The following is a 24,798-nucleotide window of genomic DNA, read 5'->3' on the forward strand; positions in this document are numbered from 1 at the left end:
ACAAAAATAGGACTTGAAATTCTCTCCAAGATTCTAGGGGAAAACCTGCATTCTGATTCTGCCAAACTCACATATTAACTTTAAAGTGATAATAACATAGAACCCTGGGGGGAAAAAAGTAGTCCAACAAGAATGAAAAGGGTAATTATAACAGGAATAATGCAACTTTAGAAGTGACAGCTCCTCGAACTCCTAAAATTGCGAATAATTTATCAATTCAAAAGAAAATTATATACCCCTAATTGAGTATTCTATATGATTTTGATAATTCCACACCGAAAAAATTCATGTTCAACACAAATAAATAGATCTTTGGCATTAAAGCAGTCTTACGAAAAGACTACAAATGAAGGCACAGACCCAAGCATTAAGGAAATTTATGACCTGTTTTAAAATAATGGCTTAAGTCAGACAGAGACAAATATCATATGATATCGCTTATATGTAGAATCTAAAAAAAGGCTACAAATGAATTTATCTACAAAATATCAATAAAAATAGAGTTAAGATGTAGAAAATAAACTTATGGATACTGGGGGGTAACAAGGGGAGGAGGGATAAATTGGAAGATTGGGATTGACACACACACTACTGTATATAAAACAGATAACTAATAAGAACCTACTGTATATGTATAGCACAGGGAACTCTACTCAATACTCTGTAATGGCCTATATGGGAAAAGAATCTAAAAAAGAGTGGATATATGTGTATGTATAACTGATTCACTTTGTTATACACCTGAAACTAACACAACATGTAAATCAATATACTATATCCCAACAAAATTCAAAACAAAAACAGAATCTGAATAAATGGAAAGACACATCCTGTTACTGAGTGGGAATATTAATACCAAAAAATCAATTCTTCTAAAACTAATAGATAAATTAAATGCAATTTAAATTATATTTTTAAATTAAATACTAAGAATAGTCCCCCAAACAATTAAAAAAGACAGACGCTGAGAGTAGCTAATCTTACTAAATGTTAAAATACCATACAAAACATAAACCACTAAATTAGCATAAGACTAGATCAGTAGGTCAGGGAAATAATGGAAGGCCCGAAAATAGATCTGATATATAAAATATAATAAAGATAAATCGGGTAGCCATTTCACACGTAATGACTGTACAACTGGCTACTGGTAAGAAAATACAGTTAGATGTCTAGCCCACATCAGAACAATAATCATCCATTGGCTTTAAAATTTATTAATGTAAAAAGAAATAAAACAGTCTTTTTGAAGAATATTTAAGATATCATATAATCATCTAGAAACTGAGACCTTTCTAGTCTAGATAGAAAATTCAAAAATTTCAAAGAAATACGTATTTGCTTCTTAAAAATGTTAAGTGCTTTTGTGTAACAGAATATAACCTAATTTAGTTATATGATCATAAGTAAATTGGGAAACACTATTTGTAGAGAAGACAGAAAACAGTTAATATGAAGAATATTCAGAGAACATCTTCCAATTTTTAAGGATAAAAACAATACAGGCAAAGGTTTTTAAGAGAAAACTCACAGAAGAGTATAATTAAATATCCAGGAAAAATGTGAGTCATGGAAATATATATGAAGATAATGATGAGATATCACTTCACGTTCACTGAGTTGACAGAAATTAAAGAATTATGTGATCTGCTGCTGGAAGTATTTCAAAAGAAACTGCCTTTTACTGCTGTTAGTGAAAACAGAAACCCTTCATTTTTAAAAACATTAACCACCGTAAACAAAACAAAAACAAAAACCAATAGTTTTTAAACAAGCAGTAACAGTCCTGGAAATACACTCCACAGAAATAGATTCACCAATACATAAAAACACAATATATGTACAAGTACATTTTTTTGTGAAATAAAAACTTAAGTAATAAAATGAACTGAGGAACTTGAGGAAAAAAATTAAAATAAGAGAGAACTTCAAGATGTCAGAGGAGTAAGACATGGAGATCACCTTCCTCCCCACAAAAACATCAGAAATACATCTACATGTGGAACAACTCCTACAGAACACCTACTGAATGCTGGCAGAAGACCTCAAACCTCCCAAAAGGCAAGAAACCCCCCACATACCTGGATAGGGCAAAAGAAAAAGAAAAAAACAGAGACAAAAGAATAGGGATGGGACCTGCACCAGTGGGAGGGAGCTGTGAAGGAGGAAAGGTTTCCACACACTAGGAAGCCCCTTCGTGGGCGGAGACTGCGGGTGGCGGAGGGGGGAAGCTTCGGAGCCGTGGAGGGGGGTAAGCTTCGGAGCCACGGAGGAGAGCACAGTAACAGGGGTGCAGAGGGCAAAGCGGAGAGATTCCCACACAGAGGATCGGTGTCAACCAGCACTCACCGAGAGGCTTGTCTGCTCACCTGGGTGTGGGCTGGGAGCTGAGGCTCGGACTTCGGAGGTTGGATCCCAGGGAGAGGACTGGGGTTGGCAGAGTGAACACAGCCTGAAGGGGGGTTAGTGCACCACGGACAGCCGGGAAGGAGCCCGGGAAAAAGTCTGGAGCTGCCGAAGAGGCAAGAAGCCATTGTTTTGGGGTGCGCGAGGAGAGGGCATTCAGAGAACCACCTAAACAAGCTGCAGAGATGGGCGCGAAGTGTGGCTATCAGCGCGGACACCACAGACAGGCATGAAACGCTAAGGCTGCTGCTGCAGCCACCAATAAACCTGTGTGCAAGCACGGGTCAATGTCCACACCTCTCCTCCAGGGAGCCTGTGCAGCCCGCCACTGCCAGGGTCCCGTGATCCAGGGACAACTTCCCCGGGAGAACACACGGCGCGCCTCAGGCTGGTGAAACTTCACGCCGGCCTCTGCCACTGCAGGCTCGCCCCGCATCCGTACCCCTCCCTCCCCCCGGCCTGAGTGAGCCAGAGCCCCCTAATCAGCTGCTCCTTTAACGCTGTCCTGTCTGAGCAAAGAACAGTGGCCCTCAGGCGACCTACACGCACAGGCGGGGCCAAATCCAAAGCTGAAACCCTGGAGCTGCAGGAACAAGGAAGAGAAAGGGAGATCTCTCCCAAGAGCCTCAGGAGCAGCGGATGAAATCTCCACAATCAACTTGACATACGTACCCTGCATCTGTGGAATACCTGAAGAGACAACGAATCATCCCAAAACTGAGGCAGTGGACTTTGGGAGAAATGATATATATATATATATTTTCCTTTTTCTCTTTTTGTGAGTGTGTATCCTTAGGCTTCTTTGTGTGACTTTGTCTGTATAGCTTTGCTTTTACCATTTGTCCTAGGGTTCTGTCTGTCCTGTTTTTTTGTTTTTAGTATAGTTTTTAGCACTTGTTATCATTGGTGGATTTGTTTTTTGGTTTGGCTGCTCTCTTCTTTCTTTTTCTTTTTGATTTTTTTATTACTTTTTAATTTTTTTATTTTTAATAATTATTTTTTATTTTAACAACTTTATTTTACTTTATTACCATTATCTTTTCTTTCTTTCTTTCTTTTCTTCTCCCTTTCCTTCTGAGCCATATGGCTAACAGGGCCTTGGTGCTCTGCCCGGGTTTTAGGCCTGTGCATCTCAGGTGGGAGAGCCGAGTTCAGAACACCGGTCCACCAGAGACCACCGAGCTCCACATAATATCACTCAGCCAAAGCTCTCCTAGAGATCTCTGTCTCAACGCTAAACCCAGCTCCACTCAACAACCAGCAAGCTACAGTGCTGGACACCCTATGACAAACAACTAGCAGGACTGAAACACAAACCCACCCATTACTACACAGGCTGCCTAAAATCATAATAACGTCACAGACATCCCAAAACACATGACCAGACGTGGCCCTGCCTACCAGAAAGACAAGATCTAGCCTCATCCGCCAGAACACAGGCACTAGTCCCTTCCACCAGGAAGCCTACAAAACCCACTTAACCAATCTTAGCCACCGGGGGCAGACACCAAAAACAAAGAGGAACTACGAACGTGCAGCCTGAGAAAAGGAGACCCCAAACACAGTAAGTTAAGAAAAGTAAGAAGACAAAGAAACACAAAGCAGATGAAGAAGCAAGGTAAAAACCCACCAGACCTAACAAATGAAGAGGAAATAGGTAGGCTTCCTGAAAAAGAATTCGGAGTAATGACAGTAGAGATGATCCAAAATCTTGGAAATAGAATGGAGAAAACAGAAGAAATGTTTAACAAGGACCTAGAAGAAGTAAAGTGCAAACAAACAATGATGAGTAACACAATAAATGAAACTAAAAATTCACTAGAATGAATCAATAGCAGAATAACTGAGGCACAAGAATGGATAAGTGACCTGGAAGATAAAATAGTGGAAATAACAACTGCAGAGCAGAGTAAAGAAAAAAGATTGAAAAGAATTGAGGACAGTCTTAGAGACCTCTGGGACAACATTACATGCACCAACATTTGAATTATGGGGGTCTCAGAATAAGAAGAGAAAAAGAGAGGGACTGAGAAAATATTTGAAGAGATTATAGTTGAAAACTTCCCTAATATGGAAAAGGAAATAGTTACTCAAGTCCAGGAAGCACAGAGAGTCCCATACAGGATAAATCCAGGGAGAAACACATCAAAACACACATTAATCAAACTATCAAAAAGTAAATACAAAGAAAAAGTATTAAAAGCAGCAAGTGAAAAATAACATACAAGGGAATCCCCATAAAGTTAACAACTGATCTTTCAGTAGAAACTCTGCAAGCCAGAAAGGAGTGGCAGGACATATTTAAAGTGACAAAAGGGAAAAACCTATAACCAAGATTACTCTTCTCAGCTAGGATCTCATTCAGATTCAACAGAGAAATTAACACCTTTACAGACAAGCAAAAGCTAAGAGAATTCAGCACCACCAAACCAGCTTTACAACAAATGCTAAAGGAACTTCTCTAGGAAGGAAGAGAAGGAAAAGACCTACAATAACAAACCCAAAACAATTAAGAAAATCGTAATAGGAACATACATATTGACAATAACCTTAAATGTAAATGGATTAAATGCCCCAATGAAAAGACATAGACTGGATGAATGGATACAAAAACAAGACTCGTATATATGCTGTCTACAAGAGACCCACTTCAGACCTAGGGACATATACAGACTGAAAGTGAGAGGATGGAAAAAGATACTCTCCATGCAGATGTAAACCAAAAGAAAGCTGGAGTAACAATTCTCATATCAGACAAAATAGACTTTAAAATAAAGACTACTATAAGAGACAAAGAAGGACACTACAGAATGATCAAGGGATCAATCGTAAATATTTATGCACCCAACATAGGAGCACCTCAATACATAAGGCAAATGCTAACAGCCATAAAAGGGGAAATCTACAGTAACACATTCATAGGAGGGGACTTTAACACCCCCCTTTCACCAATGGACAGATCATCCAAAATAAAAATAAATAAGGAAACACAACCTTTAAATGATACATTAAACAAGATGGACTTAATATATATTTATAGGACATTCCATCCAAAAACAACAGAATATACTTTCTTCTCAAGTGCTCATGGAACATTCTCCAGGATAGATCATAGCATGGGTTACAAATCAAGCCTTGGTAAATTTAAGAAAATTGAAATCGTATCAACTATCTTTTCTGAACACAACTTTATGAGACTAGATATCAATCACGGGGAAAAAATCTGAAATAATACAAACACATGGAGGCTAAACAATACACTACTTAATAACCAAGAGATTACTGAAGAAATTAAAAAATACCTAGAAACAAATGACAATGAAAACACAATAACCCAAGACCTATAGGATGCAGCAAAAGCAGTTCTAAGAGGGAAGCTTATAGCAATACAATCCTACCTCAAGAAACAAGAAACATCCCACATAAACAACCTAAGCTTACACCTAAAGCAATTAGAGAAAGAAGAACAAAAAAACCCCCAAAGTTAGCAGAAGGAAAGAAATCTTAAAGATCAGATTAGAAATGAAGGAAACGATAGCAAAGATCAAAAAAACCAATAGCTGGTTCTTTGAGAAGATAAACAAAATTGATACACCATTAGCCAGACTCATCAACAAAAAAAGGGAGAAGACTCAATAGAATTAGAAATGAAAAAGGAGAAGTAACAACTGACACTGCAGAAATACAAAAGATCATGAGAGATTACTACAAGCACCTTTATGTCAATAAAATGGACAACTTGGAAGAAATGGACAAATTCTTAGAAAAACACAATATTCTGAGACTGAACCAGGAAGAAAGAGAAAACACAAACAGACCATCACAAGCACTGAAATTGAGACTCTGATTAAAAATCTTCCAACAAACAAAAGCCCAGGACCAGATGGCTTCACAGGCGGATTCTATCAAACATTTAGAGAAGAGCTAACAGCTATCCTTCTAAAACTCTTCCAAAAGATAGCAGAGGGAGGAACACTCCCAAACTCATTCTGCAAGGCTACCATCACCCTGATACCAAAACCAAAGATGTCACAAAGGAAGAAAACTATAGCTCAATATCACTGATGAACATAGATGCAAAAATCCTCAGCAAAGTACTAGCAAACAGAATCCAACAGCACATTAAAAGCATCATACACCTTGATCAAGTGTGGTTTACTCCAGGAATGCAAGGATTCTTCAATATACGCAAATCAATCAATGTGATACACCATATATAACAAATTGAAGGATAAAAACCATATGATTATTTCAGTAGATGCAGAAAAAGCTTTTGACAAAATTCAACACACGTTTATGATAAAAACCCTCCCGAAAGTAGGCATAGAAGGAACTTACTGCAACATAATAAAGGCCATATATGACAAACCCTCAGCCAACATCATTCTCAATGGTGAAAAACTGAGACCATTTCCACTAAGATCAGGAACAAGACAAGGTTGCCCAATCTCACCACTCTTATTCAACATAGTTTTGGAAGTTTTAGCCACAGCAATCAGAGAAGGAAAAGAAATAAAAGGAATCCAAAATGGAAAAGAGGAAGTAAAGCCGTCACTTTACACACAAACACTACACTGTTTGCAGATGACATGACACTATTCGTAGAGAATCCTAAAGACACTACCAGAAAACTACTAGAGCTAATCAATGAATTTGATAAAGTAGCAGGATACAAAATTAATGCACAGAAAACTCTTGTATTCCTATACACTAATGATGAAAAATCTGAAAGAGAAATGAAGGAAACACTCCCATTTACCACTGCAACAAAAAGAATAAAATACCTAGGAATAAACCTACCTAAGGAGACAAAAGACCTGTATGCAGAAAACTATAAGACACTGATGAAAGAAATTAAAGATGATAGAAACAGATGGAGAGATATACCATGTTCCTGGATTGAAAGAATCAACATTGTGAAAATGACTCTACTACCCAAAGCAATCTACAAATTCAATGCAATCCCTATCAAATTACCAATGGCATTTTTCACAGAACCAGAACAAAAATGTTCACAATTTGTATGGAAACACAAAAGACCTCGAATAGCCAAAGTAATCTTGAGAAAGAAAAACGGAGCTGGAGGAATCAGGCTCCCTTACTTCCGACTATACCTCTAAGTTACAGTAATCAAGACAGTATGGTACTGGCACAAAAACAGAAATATAGATAATGGAACAGGATGGAAAGCACAGAGATCAACCCACACACACATGGTCACCTTAGTTTTGATAAAGGAGGCAAGAATGTACAATAGAGAAAAGACAGTCTCTTCAATAAGTGGTGCTGCAAAAACTGGAGCGCTACATGTATAAGTATGAGATTAGATCACTCCCTAACACCATACACAAAAATAAACTCAAAATGCATTAAAGACTTAAATGTAAGGCCAGACACTATAAAACTCTTAGAGGAAAACATAGGCAGAACACTCTATGACATAAATCACAGCAAGATCCTTGTTGACCCACCTCCTAGAGAAATGGAAATAAAAACAAAAATAAACAAATGGGACCTAATGAAACCTAAAAGCTTTTGCACAGCAAAAGAAACCATAAACAAGACGAAAAGACAACCCTCAGAATGGGAGAAAATATTTGCAAATGAAGCAGCTGACAAAGGATTAATCTCCAAATTTTACAAGCAGCTCATGTAGCTCAATGTCAAAAAACCAATCCAAAAATGGGCAGAAGACCTAAATAGACATTTTTCCAAAGAAGATATACAGATTGCCAACAAACACATGAAAGAATGCTCAACATCACTAATCATTAGAGAAATGCAAATCAAAACTACAATGAGGTATCACCTCACACCAGTCAGAATGGCCATCATCAAAACATCTACAAACAATAAGTGTTGGAGAGGGTGTGGAGAAAAGGGAACCCTCTTGCACTGTTGGTGGGAATGTAAATTGGTACAGCCATTATGGAGAACAGTTATGGAGGTTCCTTAAAAAATTAAAAATAGAACTACCATATGACCCAGCAATCCCACTACTGGGTCTGTACCCTGAGAAAACCATAATTCCAAAAGAGTCATGTACCACAATGTTCACTGCAGCTCTATTTACAATAGCCAGGACATGGAAGCAACCTAAATGTCCATCGACAGATGAATGGATAAAGAAGATGTGGCACATATATACAATGGAATATTACTCACTCATAAAAAAAAAAACTGAAAATGAGTTATTTGTAGTGAGGTGGATGGACCTAGAGTCTGTCATACAGAGTGAAGTAAGTCAGAAAGAGAAAAACAAATACAATATGCTAACACATATATATGGAATCTAAAAAAAAAAAACAGGTTCTGATGAACCTAGGGGCAGGACAGGAATAAAGCTGCAGATGTAGAGAATGGACTTGAGGATATGGGGAGGGGGAAGGGTAAGCTGGGACGAAGTGAGAGAGTAGCACTGACATATATATACTACCAAACGTAAAATAGTGGGAAGCAGCTGCATAGCACAGGGAGATCAGCTTGGTGCTTTGTGACCACCTAGAGGGGTGGGATGGGGGGTTGGGATAGGGAGGGTGGAAGGGAGACACAAGAGGGAGGAGATATGGGGATTTATGTAAATATATAGCTGATTCACTTTGTTATAAAGCAGAAACTAATACATGATTTTAAAGCAATTATACTCCAATAAAGATGTTAAAAAATAAAGTAAAACGTTTAAAGAAATCAAATGAAAGAAAAGCACAATAAAATAACACTGAAGTAAATTATAGAATTATAAGAATTATAATTATATGCCAGTGTGCCTTTAAGAACAACACAACAGAATGAACTCCAGAATAACTTTGAAAAGGAATGTGTTTTGCGTAATTTCTACTATTATTTTACCTTGAGTATTAATCATTCTCTTACCCTCCAGGGACTCTGTCCGGACGTCCACTACTGACACAGCTGGCTCCATAACCGGTACAGTCTCCACACACGGTGCACACCATGCACTGCTCCAGCTTCCACTTATGCATGCCTGGAGGACACATCATGGACTTCTCGTCTTTATCATCTAGCTCTTCTTCCAGGTCCTCATCCATTGCTGTTGCCATATTTTCAACTCCAAACCCTATTTGAAAGATCAGTTTATAATTTTCATCTAGATTATTCCCATGTCTAAAAAACTGGTAATTTTATTTCCCAATTTAAAAAATGTAGAACACATACTAATCCCAATGGATATACACAGAAATGATAAAATATTAGAGGAACAAAAATAAAATTTAATTTAGGGACCACTAATAAATGCTCTCTCCATTTCCTTTCTGCAAAAAGATATATCTAGGGCTTCCCTGGTGGCGCAGTGGTTGAGAGTCCACCTGCCGATGCAGGGGACGCGGGTTCGTGCCCCGGTCCGGGAAGATCCCACATACCGCGGAGCGGCTGGGCCCATGAGCCATGGCTGCTGAGCCTACGCGTCCGGAGCCTGTGCTCCGCAACGGGAGAGGCCACAACAGTGAGAGGCCCGCGTACCGCAAAAAAAAAAAAAAAAAAAAAAAAGAGGCAGTGATGGCAGGAGTATCTCGTAGCTGTTACTTTCTGTCACTCGTACGTCTAATTTTTTCTGATTTTAGTCCCTACTTTCCATCCTCACTGCCAATACTTTTGTTCAACAGACCAAAGAAAGTCTCCTAACCACATTCTAAAAGCCAAGAGTTCATCCACTCTAGAACATCCTCTCATTGTTGGAAATTAGCTTTTTTTTAAAAAATAAATTTATTTAATTTATTATTTATTTTTGGCTGCGTTGAGTCTTCATTGCTGCATGCAGGATTTCTCTAGTTGCGGTGAGCAGAGGCTACTCTTTGTGGCGGTGTGCGGGCTTCTCATTGCGGTGGCTTCTCTTGTTGCAGAGCACAGGCCCTAGAGCGCAGGCTCAGTAGTTGTGCGCACAGGCTTAGTTGCTCCGTGGAATGTGGGAGCTTCCTGGACGAGGACTTGAACCCATGTCCCCTGCATTGGCAGCTGGATTCTTAACCACTGCGCCACCAGGGAAGCCCGGAAATCAGCTTCTTAAAGTATGCATTTGATCCTATGACTTCACAATTTACAAACCTCCCATGACTTTCAAAGGTCTTCAAAAGAACAAAACTTCTTAGCAAGATACAGTGAGTCACAACATGGCTCCCGATTTTCTCCAACCTCATTTCCTCCATGCAAACTGTATTCCAGCTGAACCTAAATTCCCTCTGCTTTATAAACATCCTGTGTCCTTTCACATGCTCAGGGCCTTTGCTCATTCCTGCTCCACCTGTATCTCTCTGCCTCATTCATCAGATGTCTCTTCCTATCTCATCTACCAGAGAAACTCCTTTTCAGCCTTCAAAAACTCAACTTGGAGGTCATTTCCTATGAAAGCACTTACAGTTTTTTCCAGGGTAAGTGATTATCTCTTCAAAGCCTGTTTATACCTCAATTACAACTTATTTAATTGTGTTATAATTCACTCAACTATTTTTTTTTTGATTGAACACCAACTATGCCCCAGGCATTCCTTTATGTCAGAGTCAGCAAACTTTTTTGTAAAGGGCTAGATTGTAAATAATTTAGGCTTTGGGGACCACATAAGTCTATGTCACATTTTAAAAAAAATAACCCTTTATAAATATAATATACATTCTTAGCTTGAAGGGCCATACAGAAACAGGCCACAGAGAAGATAAGGCATCAGATTATGGTTTGCAGATCTCTGCTCTAGGCACTGAGGACTATGATAATGAGCAATTATAAAGCTTGCAAGCTAGTAAGAAAAATTGACATTAATCAAATAACCATACTGCAAGGTATAAACATACAACTGTGACAGAATTATGAAGAACATATAGTGCTACAAGTCCATAAAATGAAAGAGTAAATCTGTGGGAATCAAGTAATTATTTTTTATGTTTGTCTTTCATAGCAGATCTAGATCCTCAAAGACAAGGTTCTATCTTACTCACTTCATCACTTATTCTTAGTCAACCTTATTCTCTGACCACTTACACTTATAACAGACTCAGTACAAATGAACTCATAGGAGACATAATCTTTTTTATTTTTGCCAATTCTAATCTGTGGACAGGTTGAGAAATTAGATGACCAAGTATTGGATAACTATGTCAAGAGTTAGAATAAAGAAATCCTTAAGAAGGCATAAGTCATATTTTTAACAACAACAATAGCTAAACCACATCGAGCATTTACTTGTAACTGGCTCTATATGTATTACTCATTTAATCATCCCAACAGTACTATAACTATCATGCTCAAATTAATCTCTAAATTCAAAGCAATCCCAATCACAGTGACAAGTAAAAAAACTGATTCTAATTCACATGGAAAATAAAGGCCCCAACCTGACTACATAAAGCAAAAATTTGTAAGGAAAGACAATAAAGAACCTGTCAAAATTTTTAAATTATATGTAACGAATGAAACCATAAATAAATGTAAAAGATAAGCCACAGGTTGGTCAAAGATATTTGCAAGGCATACAATACAATATACAAAAAATTCCTACAAATCAATAGGAAAAAAGGCAAGCAAACAAGAAAAGTTTGAAGAGAATCTAACTCACTATTAATAGTTGAGGGAATGCAAATTACAAGAAAGACTCAGTAATTCTACTCCTAGTTAAATACCCAAAAAAAGGGCACTCATATTTTCACCAACATTTACTAGAATGTTCACAGCAACACTAACACAAGCCAAACTAGAAACTACCCCAATGTCCATAATACTAGAAAAGATTTTAAAACGGTGGTATAGTCACACAATTTAATACTATACAACGATGAGAATGAACAATATATAACTAGCTGGCAACAATACGGATGAATCTCATAAAGCTGAATGAAAAGAAACTAGACACGAAAGAACTCATACTACATGATTCCATTTACATAAAGTACAAATGTATGCAAAACTAATTTATAGTGTTAAGTGCAGAGGTAGATAGTAACTGGGGAGGCACATAAGTGGGGGCTTCCTGGGATGCTGGTAATATTCCTGATCTTGGTGCTGATTACATGAATGTGTTGTTCATTTTGTGACAATTCATCAAGATGTGCACTTACGCTATGTGTACTTTTCTGCATGTATGTTGTACTTCAATATAACAAAAAATTACAATGAAAAACCATGTCATAGCCATCAAAATGACAAAAATCAGTCTGTCAATACTATTAGTGGGATATGGAAAATCAGACTTTCCTTCTAAGAATATCCACTGGTACAACCTCTTTCAAGAAAAATCTAGCAAAGCTGAAGTCTACAACACTAAAGTCTCGCACACTTCTGCCAGGAAACATGAATAAAGGAGGTTTTAAAATTATTTATAATAGTGAAAAACTGGCAATAACTCATCTATCAGCAGGAGAATGGATAAACTGTGATATGTTAGTCACACGGTTTATTACACAGCAGTTAACATGAGTCATCTAGATTTATATGTGCCAGTGTCACTTTATTTCAAACACAATGGTGAGATTAAAAAAAAAATTTACAGAAAAATATAAATAGATTAGCACTTATAAAAATCATCTTTTTATGTGTAAAGTATGAGCATATAATATACAAAATATATAAAAACAAGTACAAATACAGGAACATAACCGAAAGGATATTAATCAAAATCATGATCATGACTAATTCTGGAGAGAGATGGAGTACAATAATAAGTCTTAGAAGGGGAACGTGGGCCACTTGAATCTTATCTATATATTTTTTTTACTGAAAAATGGTAAGACATAGTGGTAGATACACAATTTTTTTACACTGCAATATTATTTTCTGTACTTTTCCTGTTTTCTTTTTAAAAACATCTTTTAAAAATCCTTTATTTCTTTGCAACTCTGCAATCTGTATTCATTATGTGTCTTACGGCTACCAGTTTGCTTTCTAATGCATTACTTACTAACAGAGTGGGTGTGATTTATAAGTAAAAACAACTTTTAACAATTTCATTTTGGTTATTACAAAATTTACCTTAAGAATCCAGAACATAGGTGTAAACATAGTTTCAGGATAATAAAGAACAGTTTTATTCAGTTCAGAACTCTTATAAAATATAATTTAATCTATATTTATACTATATATAGAAAACTAAGCTACTTCCCTCCTTTATGCCTAGTAGGTGTTATCCAAATTCATGGCTTATGAGTTCAGCAAGAAGAAAAAAAATTTCCATTTTGGAGTAATTCATTTCATTTTGTTCTTCCCTCGTCTTTAAAATCAATATGCTCTAACAGACTTGCTCTTTTAAAAATTAAAGTATTTTAAATACACACAAATATAAATAAGGTGAAGAAAAAAATAGAGGGCTCCTGATATACAGATGAGCCTGCCATCAAGAAGTCCCCCAAAAGACTAAACTTGTTTTTGTTAATTTATACAAATATTAATCCTCAAACCCATTCATGCTTTAAACACAGTTTAGTGCTTAATTCTAATAATACGTCTCTATTTCCTATTCTCCATCCATACAAAATTAAAAAGAGAAAACCTGAAATTGGAGTGAAGGGTATAGGACAACACTGATAGCAGCTAGAAGTAAAACCTGAGAGTAAGAATGAGGTAGACACAGCTATAACCAAAAAACAAACAAACAAAAAACCCACAACAAACATGGCAAAGGATTAACCCCTCTCATCCTTCTTCAACAGCCTGAATGTTGGGGCAAAGGATACAGTATATAAGGTGCATCTACAATTTCACTCTTGATAAAAGGTCAAGTATTCTTACAGATCACTCTTAGTTGTCAAGAACTGATTAAATTACAGGTAGTACATGCTGTTAAACAGGAAGATAATATTTGCAGATAGACTGCTGCCAAAAATTGTTATAACTAAAACATGGGGTATGAAAGGACCGAATAACAAAGAATTTCAAAAATGCACTTTTCTGAGACAATTCAACCACTAAAGATGCTAAATCAAAGAAGTGCTATTACATTTCATATAAAATTAAGAAAAAAATACAAGTAAGCAAGCTCATTTGCTCAGAAATTAGAAGTCTAAAGTATATTGATTATTCCAGTGAGTGACAGACTGACAAATAAATAAGAAATTTAGTAGTTTTCATAATTTTTAAGTATGAAATCAAAAAGCCACTTGTTTTTTAAAGAGTAAGATTCTTCACCACGGTGTTCTGAAAAACTATTGAAAAAAACAACACAAAATTTAATATCCACACATTAAACACCTACCTTTCCCACCTTGGTTCATGGCACCAGTGTCTCGTCCACATTGTCCTTTATTATTCACACCAAATGTCCAAACTTCTCCATTCTTCATTAAAACACAAGTATGAGCTTTGCCCATAGCTACCTGAGTTACAAAATGGCCCTTCAAATCTGTTACCAAACCTACAGGAAAGATACAAACTTGGTAAGAAAACAACAAAAGAAGCCTTTCTGGGCCTACTAAATCATCAGTAACATAAAAGGACCACTTCAACGCAGAACTTTTCATTTCTGGGATAAAATAATCCACCAAAATGGGAACTAGTAGCCAAAAGATGGACAGGGTATCAGTAAATTAATTTTATAATTTTTTAATGAAGCTTCAAAATCTTAAAATGTTATCATCTAGACTTGGGACAAATCTTTACTCTGGCATTTAGCTCAAGCCTGCTACTCCTGAACGCTTGCTCTAAGTGGCAGCACCTCTCAACAATTCTCAGAAGGGTCACTAGATTTCAAACTTTCCTGACCCAAGAACAAAGGAACCTTTGAATCATGTACTTTACTTGCTTTGACCTGCCTCAGCAAAACAGAGTAAAATACTCACCAGAGTATTCTGAAATAACATTGTTTTTGTAGAAACCTGCGAGATTTTCCAAAGCAGTATTTTTCGATCATTTTTAATCTACAATGCTTTCTTCCACAATCCAACGTACAGGTAGTTCCTAAATTTCACTTATTCACATATTGCATTCATTATAGTTGCCATATCCAAGTGCCACTCATATTATCTTAATATTTTTTGCGTCAATTTTAAATTTGACTAAAGCATTTTAACCTTATTCAGTAGTAATAACAGTAAAAATCAAAGATTGTTGAGTATTTATAACATACACTAAAATATAAACATTTTTAAAAAGTTGAAGTATTTGTTTTATTTAAATCACAAATAATATAATTCTCATACCACACTTTGGCAAAACTATTCTATATTATTAGTTCAGATACCACTTCCTTAAGGTGACCTTCCCTTTCACCCTATACTAACTTAAGTCTTTTGGTTAAGCATACCTCAAAAACTCCCATTGTTAGTATTTAGCATACTTGAAAAAGATATGTATATACAGAAATAGTATTTACTATTATTAACAGTATTAGCTGACATGTCTTGAGCCCTTATATGTGCCAGGCTCTGTTCTAAGTATTTGATAAGCATTATCTCCTATAACCTTATAAGAACCATAAGAAGCAGGTATTATCATTAGCTCCCTTTTACAGGTGGAAAAAAAAATGAAAAGTTAAGAAAAGCTCTGAAAAGTTACGTAATTTAAACTAGTTAGCCAAATAAAAAGTGGCCATGCCAGGGTCTGAGTCTATATCCATAACCATTAGACCACAGATCTCTAACACTTAAGTTCTGTAATGTCCAACTGTCTCTCAGAGCCTCAAAGGGAAAGGGATCATGTCTGTCTGGTCCACCAATCCCTGACATATTGTTAGTTCTCAAAAACTATATGCTGAATAAATGCACAAGTTTCCATAAGCCTTAGCCAAGAGGATTTTAGCAAGCAATAGTTACACTGAATATTATTTTTAAACTATACATGAGCCCACCTCCAAATTTTGATTCACTCTGACAGGTGAGGCCAATTGAGACTCTAGATATTACCACATTAAACCATCTCATAAGTCACCTGAGCACAGTTCAAATTAATAATGGACAGTTATAAACGTTTGATATATGTCATTTCCCCCACATGAGACAATCACCTAAGCCTCTAATCAGAAACTTCGTTAATTCTGAATTCCTTTTTACAGAGAAATGTATAGGCTTTTACATATTTACTTCATATAAAATCCTTCCAAGTGGGTTGCCACAATCATTATACTCATTTCTAAATGCTAGAAAGAAAATATGACAAGTTTTTGAGATTACAGTTTATAAATATAAAACCCTTTATTTGGCTAGTTCTATCCCTCATATCCACTACTTGTAGTTATCAGTCACTCAGTCACTTAACAAGTAATTCCTGAGACCTGACCATGCACCAGACACTGTGCTGGGCACTGGGGATATAATAGTAAATAAGAGAGAGATAGCTTTTCTCTAACTACCTAACAATAGGAGGAGATAAATAATCCATCAGTTATAAATTCGCTAAGTTATGAAAATCATGTCCCCAGGGTACCACCAGGAACATGTCACACGAGCGTCTAACCGAGCCTAGGGAGAGCTTTCCAGAGAAAGTAACAGCTAAGGTAGAGCTGCCCTAGTCAAGCCCCATGATGAGCTCTGCAGGAAACTAGTGACACTGTTCCCAGCAATAAGGCAGGAAGGAAGAACAAAACACTGTACTTAGAAAGAAATGTGAAAAATGTAGAGAAAGCGTGCTACAAATGTTAATTTTCTAGATATATCTTTTTAATACATAAAGTCTAGTATAGGACTTTCTGTGCATAAAAGTGAAACGGTGTTTAAGGTTAACTTACTTGAACTATCAGAGTAGATGGCATCTTTTCCAAACATGTATAGCTCTCCATCTTTAGAAATAACAGAACTACTTCCATTATTGCAGGCTGTATACACCACAATCTTCCCTTCCATCTTAATTATCTTTTTAGGTTTATAAGGTTTTGATTGCCGTCTGCTCTTAGCTTAAAAAAAAAATTAATTTAAGGCATCTATGTACAAATAAAAATAATGATTTGTATATAAAGCCCAAGGAAAAACATATCATCTTCACTTATCATACACTTTATTTAATTATTTTCACAAAGGCCTGGGCTTCCCAACATGTCAATTAAATGAGTCAATCTGAAAGCCTCATCTCATTAAATGTCTATTAGGCTGTTGCTATCAGATCCTCTTCTTTGTAGTACACTGAAATTCCCAATAAGAAACACCAATTTTCTACCAAACTTCTGGAGAGCCCAATCTCTAGATTAGCACTTATATTATCAATACCATTCCATTATCATATATATATTATATTTATATAAAATATAAATATATAAAGTTATATATATATATAAATATATATATAATTTTTTTAAATCCCTTTACTCTCAAACTCTATTGCACATGTATTCCTCCAATAGATCCTGGAAAGAAAAATCAGTTCCTCATTCATTCAACACGTATTTATTAAGCAGCTACACCTAGTCAGAGAGTGAAAGGAAATATGCATATGGAGGGAGAGCAAACAAATTTAAACGTAGATGATTTAAGCAGCCTCTGCTCTCAAAAACTAAATCCCTGAATTGAGCAAAAGATGGGAAATGCCAATCTTTTGTTCCCTTAGTCAATCCCAGTTTTTGCATGCCCTTCTGATTAAAAACATATTGCTGTGTTGGGTACAATTCTGGGATTAAAATACCACTATAACTTTTCTTATAACATGATCTATATACTTATATACAACAACTAAGTTATCTGGTGCTTAAGCAAAGGAAGAATGATGTCCTCCAAACGCTAGAAGGAAAAACTGGCTGGGCTGAAGTTTCTGAGGTATGGTAATACACTTCATGGTTATTTGAAGGGATTTTTTTCAGGATAACATTTATTTACACATGATTTCTACATTAGATGTTGACTTCAAACCTAATCCTCATAAGATGCTACCCCAACTACTACAACGTACAATGTACAAGAGAAGTTCCAAAAACAGAAAAATGACCCTTTGAGGAAAACTGAACAGAAGCATAGGAAAGCTAAGAGATAAACAATAAAAATCCTTTAATTTTTCATTGCTTAGGAATTTTATCACAATGAAATAACACCAAGAACAGTGTTTCATAACTGACACTATTATACAATTTATATAAGGTTTACCTCATTGTGAAATACATACTCTTTGCAAAATTTCCAATATATTACTTCTAAAATATTCTTTCTAAAATAATATATTGGAATAAATTTTTAAAAATAACACCAATTGACAAAACAGATAAATAGCCATGTATGTAATGCATAAGGCATATAAAAATTCATGAATATGAACTCTAGTATGAAATCAGCAATCATAGTTCTTTAATGAACAGTACACCGCAACCATTAACTGAATATTCCTCAATATAAAATCTTCTATTAACTTGGGAAGGTTAGTGCTGTTGAAATTGATATATCTTATGTTAATAAATTCCACAGTATTTTTACTGAATAGTCCACTCACTTGACTCTCCATCTTCTCCTTTACTAGCAGATCCTGTAAAGAATATGCTTCCATCTTCTGCAACTAACAGGGCATGAGAGCCATCATGTCCAACTGAGAAGTGCACAATCTTTGGGGATTTCGTAATTGGTAGCTCAACCCATTTTCCTGCTGAAGGACCCCCTTGTTTGATTCCGAGACTCTGGTATTTGCCAGTGTAATATATCTTAACACATTAAAAAAAAAAAAAGGAATTATAGTGCCTTTTGAAGTAGTGCACCAGGTTTCACATGAGAGAAAAAAACCTCCATACTTTATTGAAAATAAAAATAACAAGAACTCAAACTCTTTCTTTACTACTATTCAACTTCTGAGAGCTGAACAGGAGAGAAATAGGCATATTTTTCCAAAAATATACAGTTCACAAGTTTTTTCATATCTACTCAGGATACTTATCATCTTTCATAAGTATCCTGAATAGGTATGAATAAATACATGCCATAAACCTACTCCAAACATACAACAGAAGGAAATTCATAAAACTGTCAATTCATTTTTCCCAGTGAAAAAAGGCTTACGTACAAATATACTGTATATGCCTCATAATTTTAATTTTCAGCATTCTTTTAATTACCTTACTTTATCCTCACACCCACCAGATAAGAAAAAAATCTTCCATCTCTATAAATAGATCTCTACAATCTATAACTTAATTGTACATGCTCCTACTTTCCCCACCTCGTAGTCTATATGTGTCTGCACATTAACAAAAATTGGCAAGGGATAACCTATTCAAAATAAACCCAAATGTGAATTCACCCCAGCTCAAAAAATTACACAAAGAGCTCCATAATTAAAGTAAATATCTGTAAAAAGGTTAAATTTTATAAAGTTTATGAAGTTTTATACTCAAATGTTACAATTTTCTTTTATATTATTTCAACATAAAATTTTACTATATAAAAAAATTTTAATCAAACTTTAAAATACGATTATGTTTAAACATGTGAACTACGTAAGCTAATCAACTTATTATACCAACTATCTCTTAAAGCAGATAATGTAATTTTTAATCCTAAAAGAATAATTTACCTTTCCATTTGCTGTTTTCATTAGTGCAAACTCTCGTCCTGCACCAAGAATTGCTGACTCCTCATCAAATCCAGTACCTGATAATACAACAAGACTTAATAAATACTGTTACATTTTTAATATGAATAATTTCAAGCAAAAAATAAATAAATAAATAAAAATAATTTCAAGCACAACTCGTGTTAGTTTGAGTGATGAAAAAGTCAATTCAATTAGTATCACTCAAAAACAAGGATGACAGGGTATGTCATATGCCTCAATTTAAAACAATATTAACAGTAGCCACATTACTCCAAGGAAAGATAAAGTCACCATAAGCTCCTTAATTTGTTTCAAATTAGTGCCAAATTATTTTTTTAATGTTAAAAAAATTGTTTAAATCAATGTCAGCCATATTTCTTGAATTAATGAATGAACTAATTTTCATTGGGCATCTATTAGCTATCAGGCATTATAGAATGCATGAGCCTTTTCCTATTTGATCCTCACAGCTATACTGCTTGGCTTATAAATAAGCAAATATATAAAGCTTGGTGAAGTAAGTCCTGACATGAAGTGTCTGGGCTTGAACAATGCCATTCAGATATCTGAATTAAGGTATTTCAGATTCCCTGTTCCAAGCTTTTTTCTATAGGAGAACATTTCACGTAGCTAATCCATGAATTTGAATACATATGTGTACGCATACACACAAAAACCCTTATGCACATTTTCAAACTGTGAAACTATGAGTAAATAATCATATATAGCACATTTTATGAGTTTGTCCAATTATACAAACTACTAATGAGCTTATGGGATTTTGAAACCCAAAAACTGTGAGTTCAATACAATTTTTCTCTGGAAAACCAAAAATACTACACAAATGCAAAGTAAATCACTAATGAAGTTTAATAAATTTAATAACAGTCAAAAAAGTTGGGTCTTGCAAGGAATCCCACAAGTTAATAAATGGAATTATTAAACCAGGAACAGTACGGCAAACCAAAATTGAGACCCTCATGGAAACTAGTAATCCTAACTACTACTATGACACTGCAAGAGTAAGTATACTAAGTCCAAGAAATATTCTGTGGACGTCTGCATTTCTGTATCCAAATGAAAGATTCTTAAATCAAACGTTAGGCCAATTACCATTTTCACAATCCACGGGACCATTCTATGACTATCCTGAAAGCCTGTTCAAATAAAAATCAAAGGCTTCAAGTTACTCCTAGTTATTTGTACATATCAATTCGTTAAGTGTGCTTCATAGTAACAGACAGCAAAATAGCTACCTAATATAAGCTACAATGTTGAAAACACAATGTTAGTTTTCTAAAGAATCTGAAAATTAAAATGTAGGAGAAAGGTTTTTTTGACCATCTTACTTATAATATGCAAGTCCTTTTCCAGATCAAATAGTGAGATACCACAGGCATGCAAGCATTTTCTGGCCAGCTTAAGTTGTAATTCTTGTTGTAGCACAGGCTCAGTGCTTGTGGCAAATATTCTGACAACAAAGCCATCCTAAGAGAAATAAAACATCCACAGTATTTTGTTACATGAATTGATCTTCTAAGGCTCTACTTTCCATCTAATAAAAATCAAATAATTTACGAGAAAAAGATTCCATTTATACCAGCTTCTCATGACTCAGAATACTTACATCTCTGGAAGCAGCTATCTGATTAATATATTCTCCATCAGTGAATAAAATATTTTGACCTTCAGTGTGACAATCTGTGCAAGAGGAAGAAACAGCAATTACATTACAATATAAATAAACACCTCACAAAGTGACTTTACTCCTCTGTTGAAGTCAGAATGAGAGTTCTCCACACAATAAAGGTAATTTAAACTCAAAGGGAGACTGTGCTTTTTAATAAAGAGTTACAAATTAGCAGAAACTAAACAATCCAACTAATAATACGCATTACATTTTGTGCTTACATTTATAAATCTTCCATAATCAAGGACCTGAGAGCCCACCTAATTTCAAAATGAACTAGTATTAGATACAGTCTGATAATAAACATGCACCACAATGAACAAACTATAATGTGGTTATAATCAATTCAATACAATCCATGCGAGGTAGGCAACACTCTACCTTCAGACATACATCACAGTCATTAGTGTCATATAAAAATACAGATAGACCTAAAGCTTCTGCATTTGAGGTCTATGGTGTCCAACTACAGATATCCCTTGCTTTATAATATAGAACTGGCTGTACCGTTTCCACTTAGGTTTAATGCTTATTCCCAGTATTTATTAGCATTTAGCATGCTATACACTTTTTAAATGTTCACCCTTCATAGAACAAATCTATGGTTATGTGTTTCTTTTTGTCTGAAAGTTTTCATATATTTTGGCTGAAATGCCATATTTCATCAATACTGTATATACCTCTGTGGAACAGTGCACTATACTTTGATCAAAATAATGCACAAGTGTAACTGCAACAAGGGATACCAGTATTACAGAAGGACCGGTGGGACAGTGTGTTAGTGATTGCTACTAAATAACATGAAACTACAAGCAACTCAATATCTAAGTATAAACTGTATCCTTTTGGAAAAACAAATGTTCAGCAAGCAAGTATAAAAGCACACACATTTCCCAAAATAACTGCAGAGAACTAGGATGAATCTCTCCATTAATTACAATACCAAAAAATAATATTTCATTTCTATTTGCACCTGAATCAGCAAAACATAAAATTCTGGTTTTGGAATGCAGGAATGGAGCCCACCCAAATAAGCTGAGTTACTCTATATCTTTGCCCAGGAGCTTCATACTAGCATACTTCCTTATTATAAATAGGCAAAACACAGGCAGACCCTTACCAAATAGAGAATTCAGTGATCACAAACTGGAAATAGAAACTGGGAGACAAGGCCCACTGGTAGCCCAAGAGACTTGGTAATCAAAGAGAGGAGAAATCGAAAGAAAGAGTTCCTAGTCCACTGTACAGAATACAAAGAGGCGCAAGAAAGATGCTTCTCAAGCTCTAAGCTGTAAGATTTTAAACTAAAAAGCAAAGAAGAAAAACTCATTATAATTTCAGATAAACGCAGGGGTGAGGAGTGAAGCGGCGCAAGAAGAGTAGCAAAAACCCTCATGATCTGAGGCAACCTGTCACTAGACACGAAGAGTAAACCACACAGGGATACAATATAAAAGGTATGCCAACACAACAAGGCTAAATGACAACAGGGGAAAAAAAAGTATGTTTTCAGCTCATCAGTGCTGGGTTGAAAATAACTTATTTATAAACTAGTCTGTAAGACAAGTTGGAACATGAGGCTCAAGGAATTACCAGATTTCTGTCAATCGTAAACGTGGTATTCATTACCATCTATAAACCTGACAGTTCACTTCTGCTCCTTCTTGATGGGAAAGCTACAGAGCAGAGTTGCCCCTAGCTAGGGAAAAAAGGACTATTAAAGAAACTGCCTCCCAGGTCAAAGAAAAGGAAAAATGACAACAGGCTTCTTCAGGCTTGATGGCAAGTCTTCCTGCTGCGTGACTTCAAAAAGATTTTTCTCTTTATCCTTTCTGTATCCTTCATGTAACGTTATAAAACAGCATCTTCGGGAAAATATCAAGATACACAACATGGGACTATCTCCCCCAGTCTGGTTCCTTCTTCACCATGAATATGGTACATATTTGTGAAACACAGAAAGCCACATTTGTATTGTTAAAAGGTGCATTTCATATGTTAAATGAAGTAGAGGGATATAAACTGAAAACATTAACAAGTCATTTTTTACCATGATGGAATAAATAAAAGGGCTGTAAGTAGACCATTTTCAAATGGTCTTTCTCAGTCACAATCTCTGTTGAATGATCAGGGTTTTTCAGAAGTAAACCCTTTACATTAGTATTCATCTGTTGGGCAGGGAGTCACGGAAGGATTAACAATTTTTCTTCCAAGACATCCTAAAACGACCTGCACAAAGACAGAGCGATAGGGATGCCCATTGCAGTGAAATTTATTATACATTGCAAAAAATTAGATGGGACCTCCATTTCAAATATTAATCAATGGAATATATTTTATAACATTAAAATGATGTTACAGAAGACTAGTTAATGGCCTGGAAATATATTCAGAATATTAAGTGAAAGGGGTAGCTTAAAAAAGCAATATGTAGCATACAATCACTTATGTACAAGTATGTACATAATATACACAGGAAAAAGACAGGAAGGATATTCACTGATATGTTGGTAGTGTTTATAGATGGGAAGTGGGGTTACAATTAATTTTTATTTTGTTTTGCTTATATAATAGTTGTACAATAAATATGATTACTTTTAATATATGGGGTACATGTTATTATTTCAAAACATTTTTATTATTATTATTATCATAATCATCAGCATCATCGTTAGGACCAGAGACATGGCCTGGGACTTGTGATGATTAAAAAACAAACAAATAAACAAACAAACAAATAAAACCCTGTAGACATATCTGAAAACAGACAGTTATTTACAAAATGGCTTTAATAAGTTATCTGTTTTCCAAAGTAGCTTTATTTATGAAACACACATGAAATGTGACATTTACCTTAACATGGCATCGGGTACACTAATTTAGATATATGTAGACAAAGTAATATTCAAGTAAATGTTTGATGAAGTTATAAAAATATCTTAAAAATTAACAAGCAGCCAGGGAGCAATTATCCTTTTCAATGTGTTCTTCAGAAGTTCTCAGTCATTTTCAGATGGCCACGTGCCTCGAAGTAATATTGCTGCTTACCATGAAATTGTTGGTAGACACATTAAACATTCAAGATTTTAGTATAAACAAGCTCCTTTAGAATGTATTAAAGATACAAGCAAATTCAAATACCTTACAATGGAGAATATACTATGCATTTGCCCGGTGTTCCATAAAATTTAAGATTCACTGCCTAAGAACTTAGACAGCACAGTGATCTGAAGGATAAATACATATGTACAACCTCAAAATTAAAGCAA

The 24,798-nt window shown here is 35.4% G+C and overlaps 1 protein-coding gene across 1 annotated transcript in view; it reads right to left on the minus strand.

The window, feature by feature from the left end:
- MYCBP2 (MYC binding protein 2) overlaps window positions 1–24,798 on the minus strand; it is a 279,990-nt gene that overhangs the window by 186,463 nt on the left and 68,729 nt on the right. Inside the window, 7 exon segments of the mRNA XM_032611171.1 lie at window positions 9,280–9,484; window positions 14,600–14,758; window positions 17,066–17,230; window positions 18,748–18,952; window positions 19,819–19,895; window positions 21,189–21,327; window positions 21,467–21,540. Coding sequence (XP_032467062.1) covers window positions 9,280–9,484; window positions 14,600–14,758; window positions 17,066–17,230; window positions 18,748–18,952; window positions 19,819–19,895; window positions 21,189–21,327; window positions 21,467–21,540 — 1,024 coding nt within the window.

The sequence above is a fragment of the Phocoena sinus genome, chromosome 18 (assembly GCF_008692025.1).
Source record: "Phocoena sinus isolate mPhoSin1 chromosome 18, mPhoSin1.pri, whole genome shotgun sequence".
NCBI lineage: Eukaryota > Metazoa > Chordata > Mammalia > Artiodactyla > Phocoenidae > Phocoena > Phocoena sinus.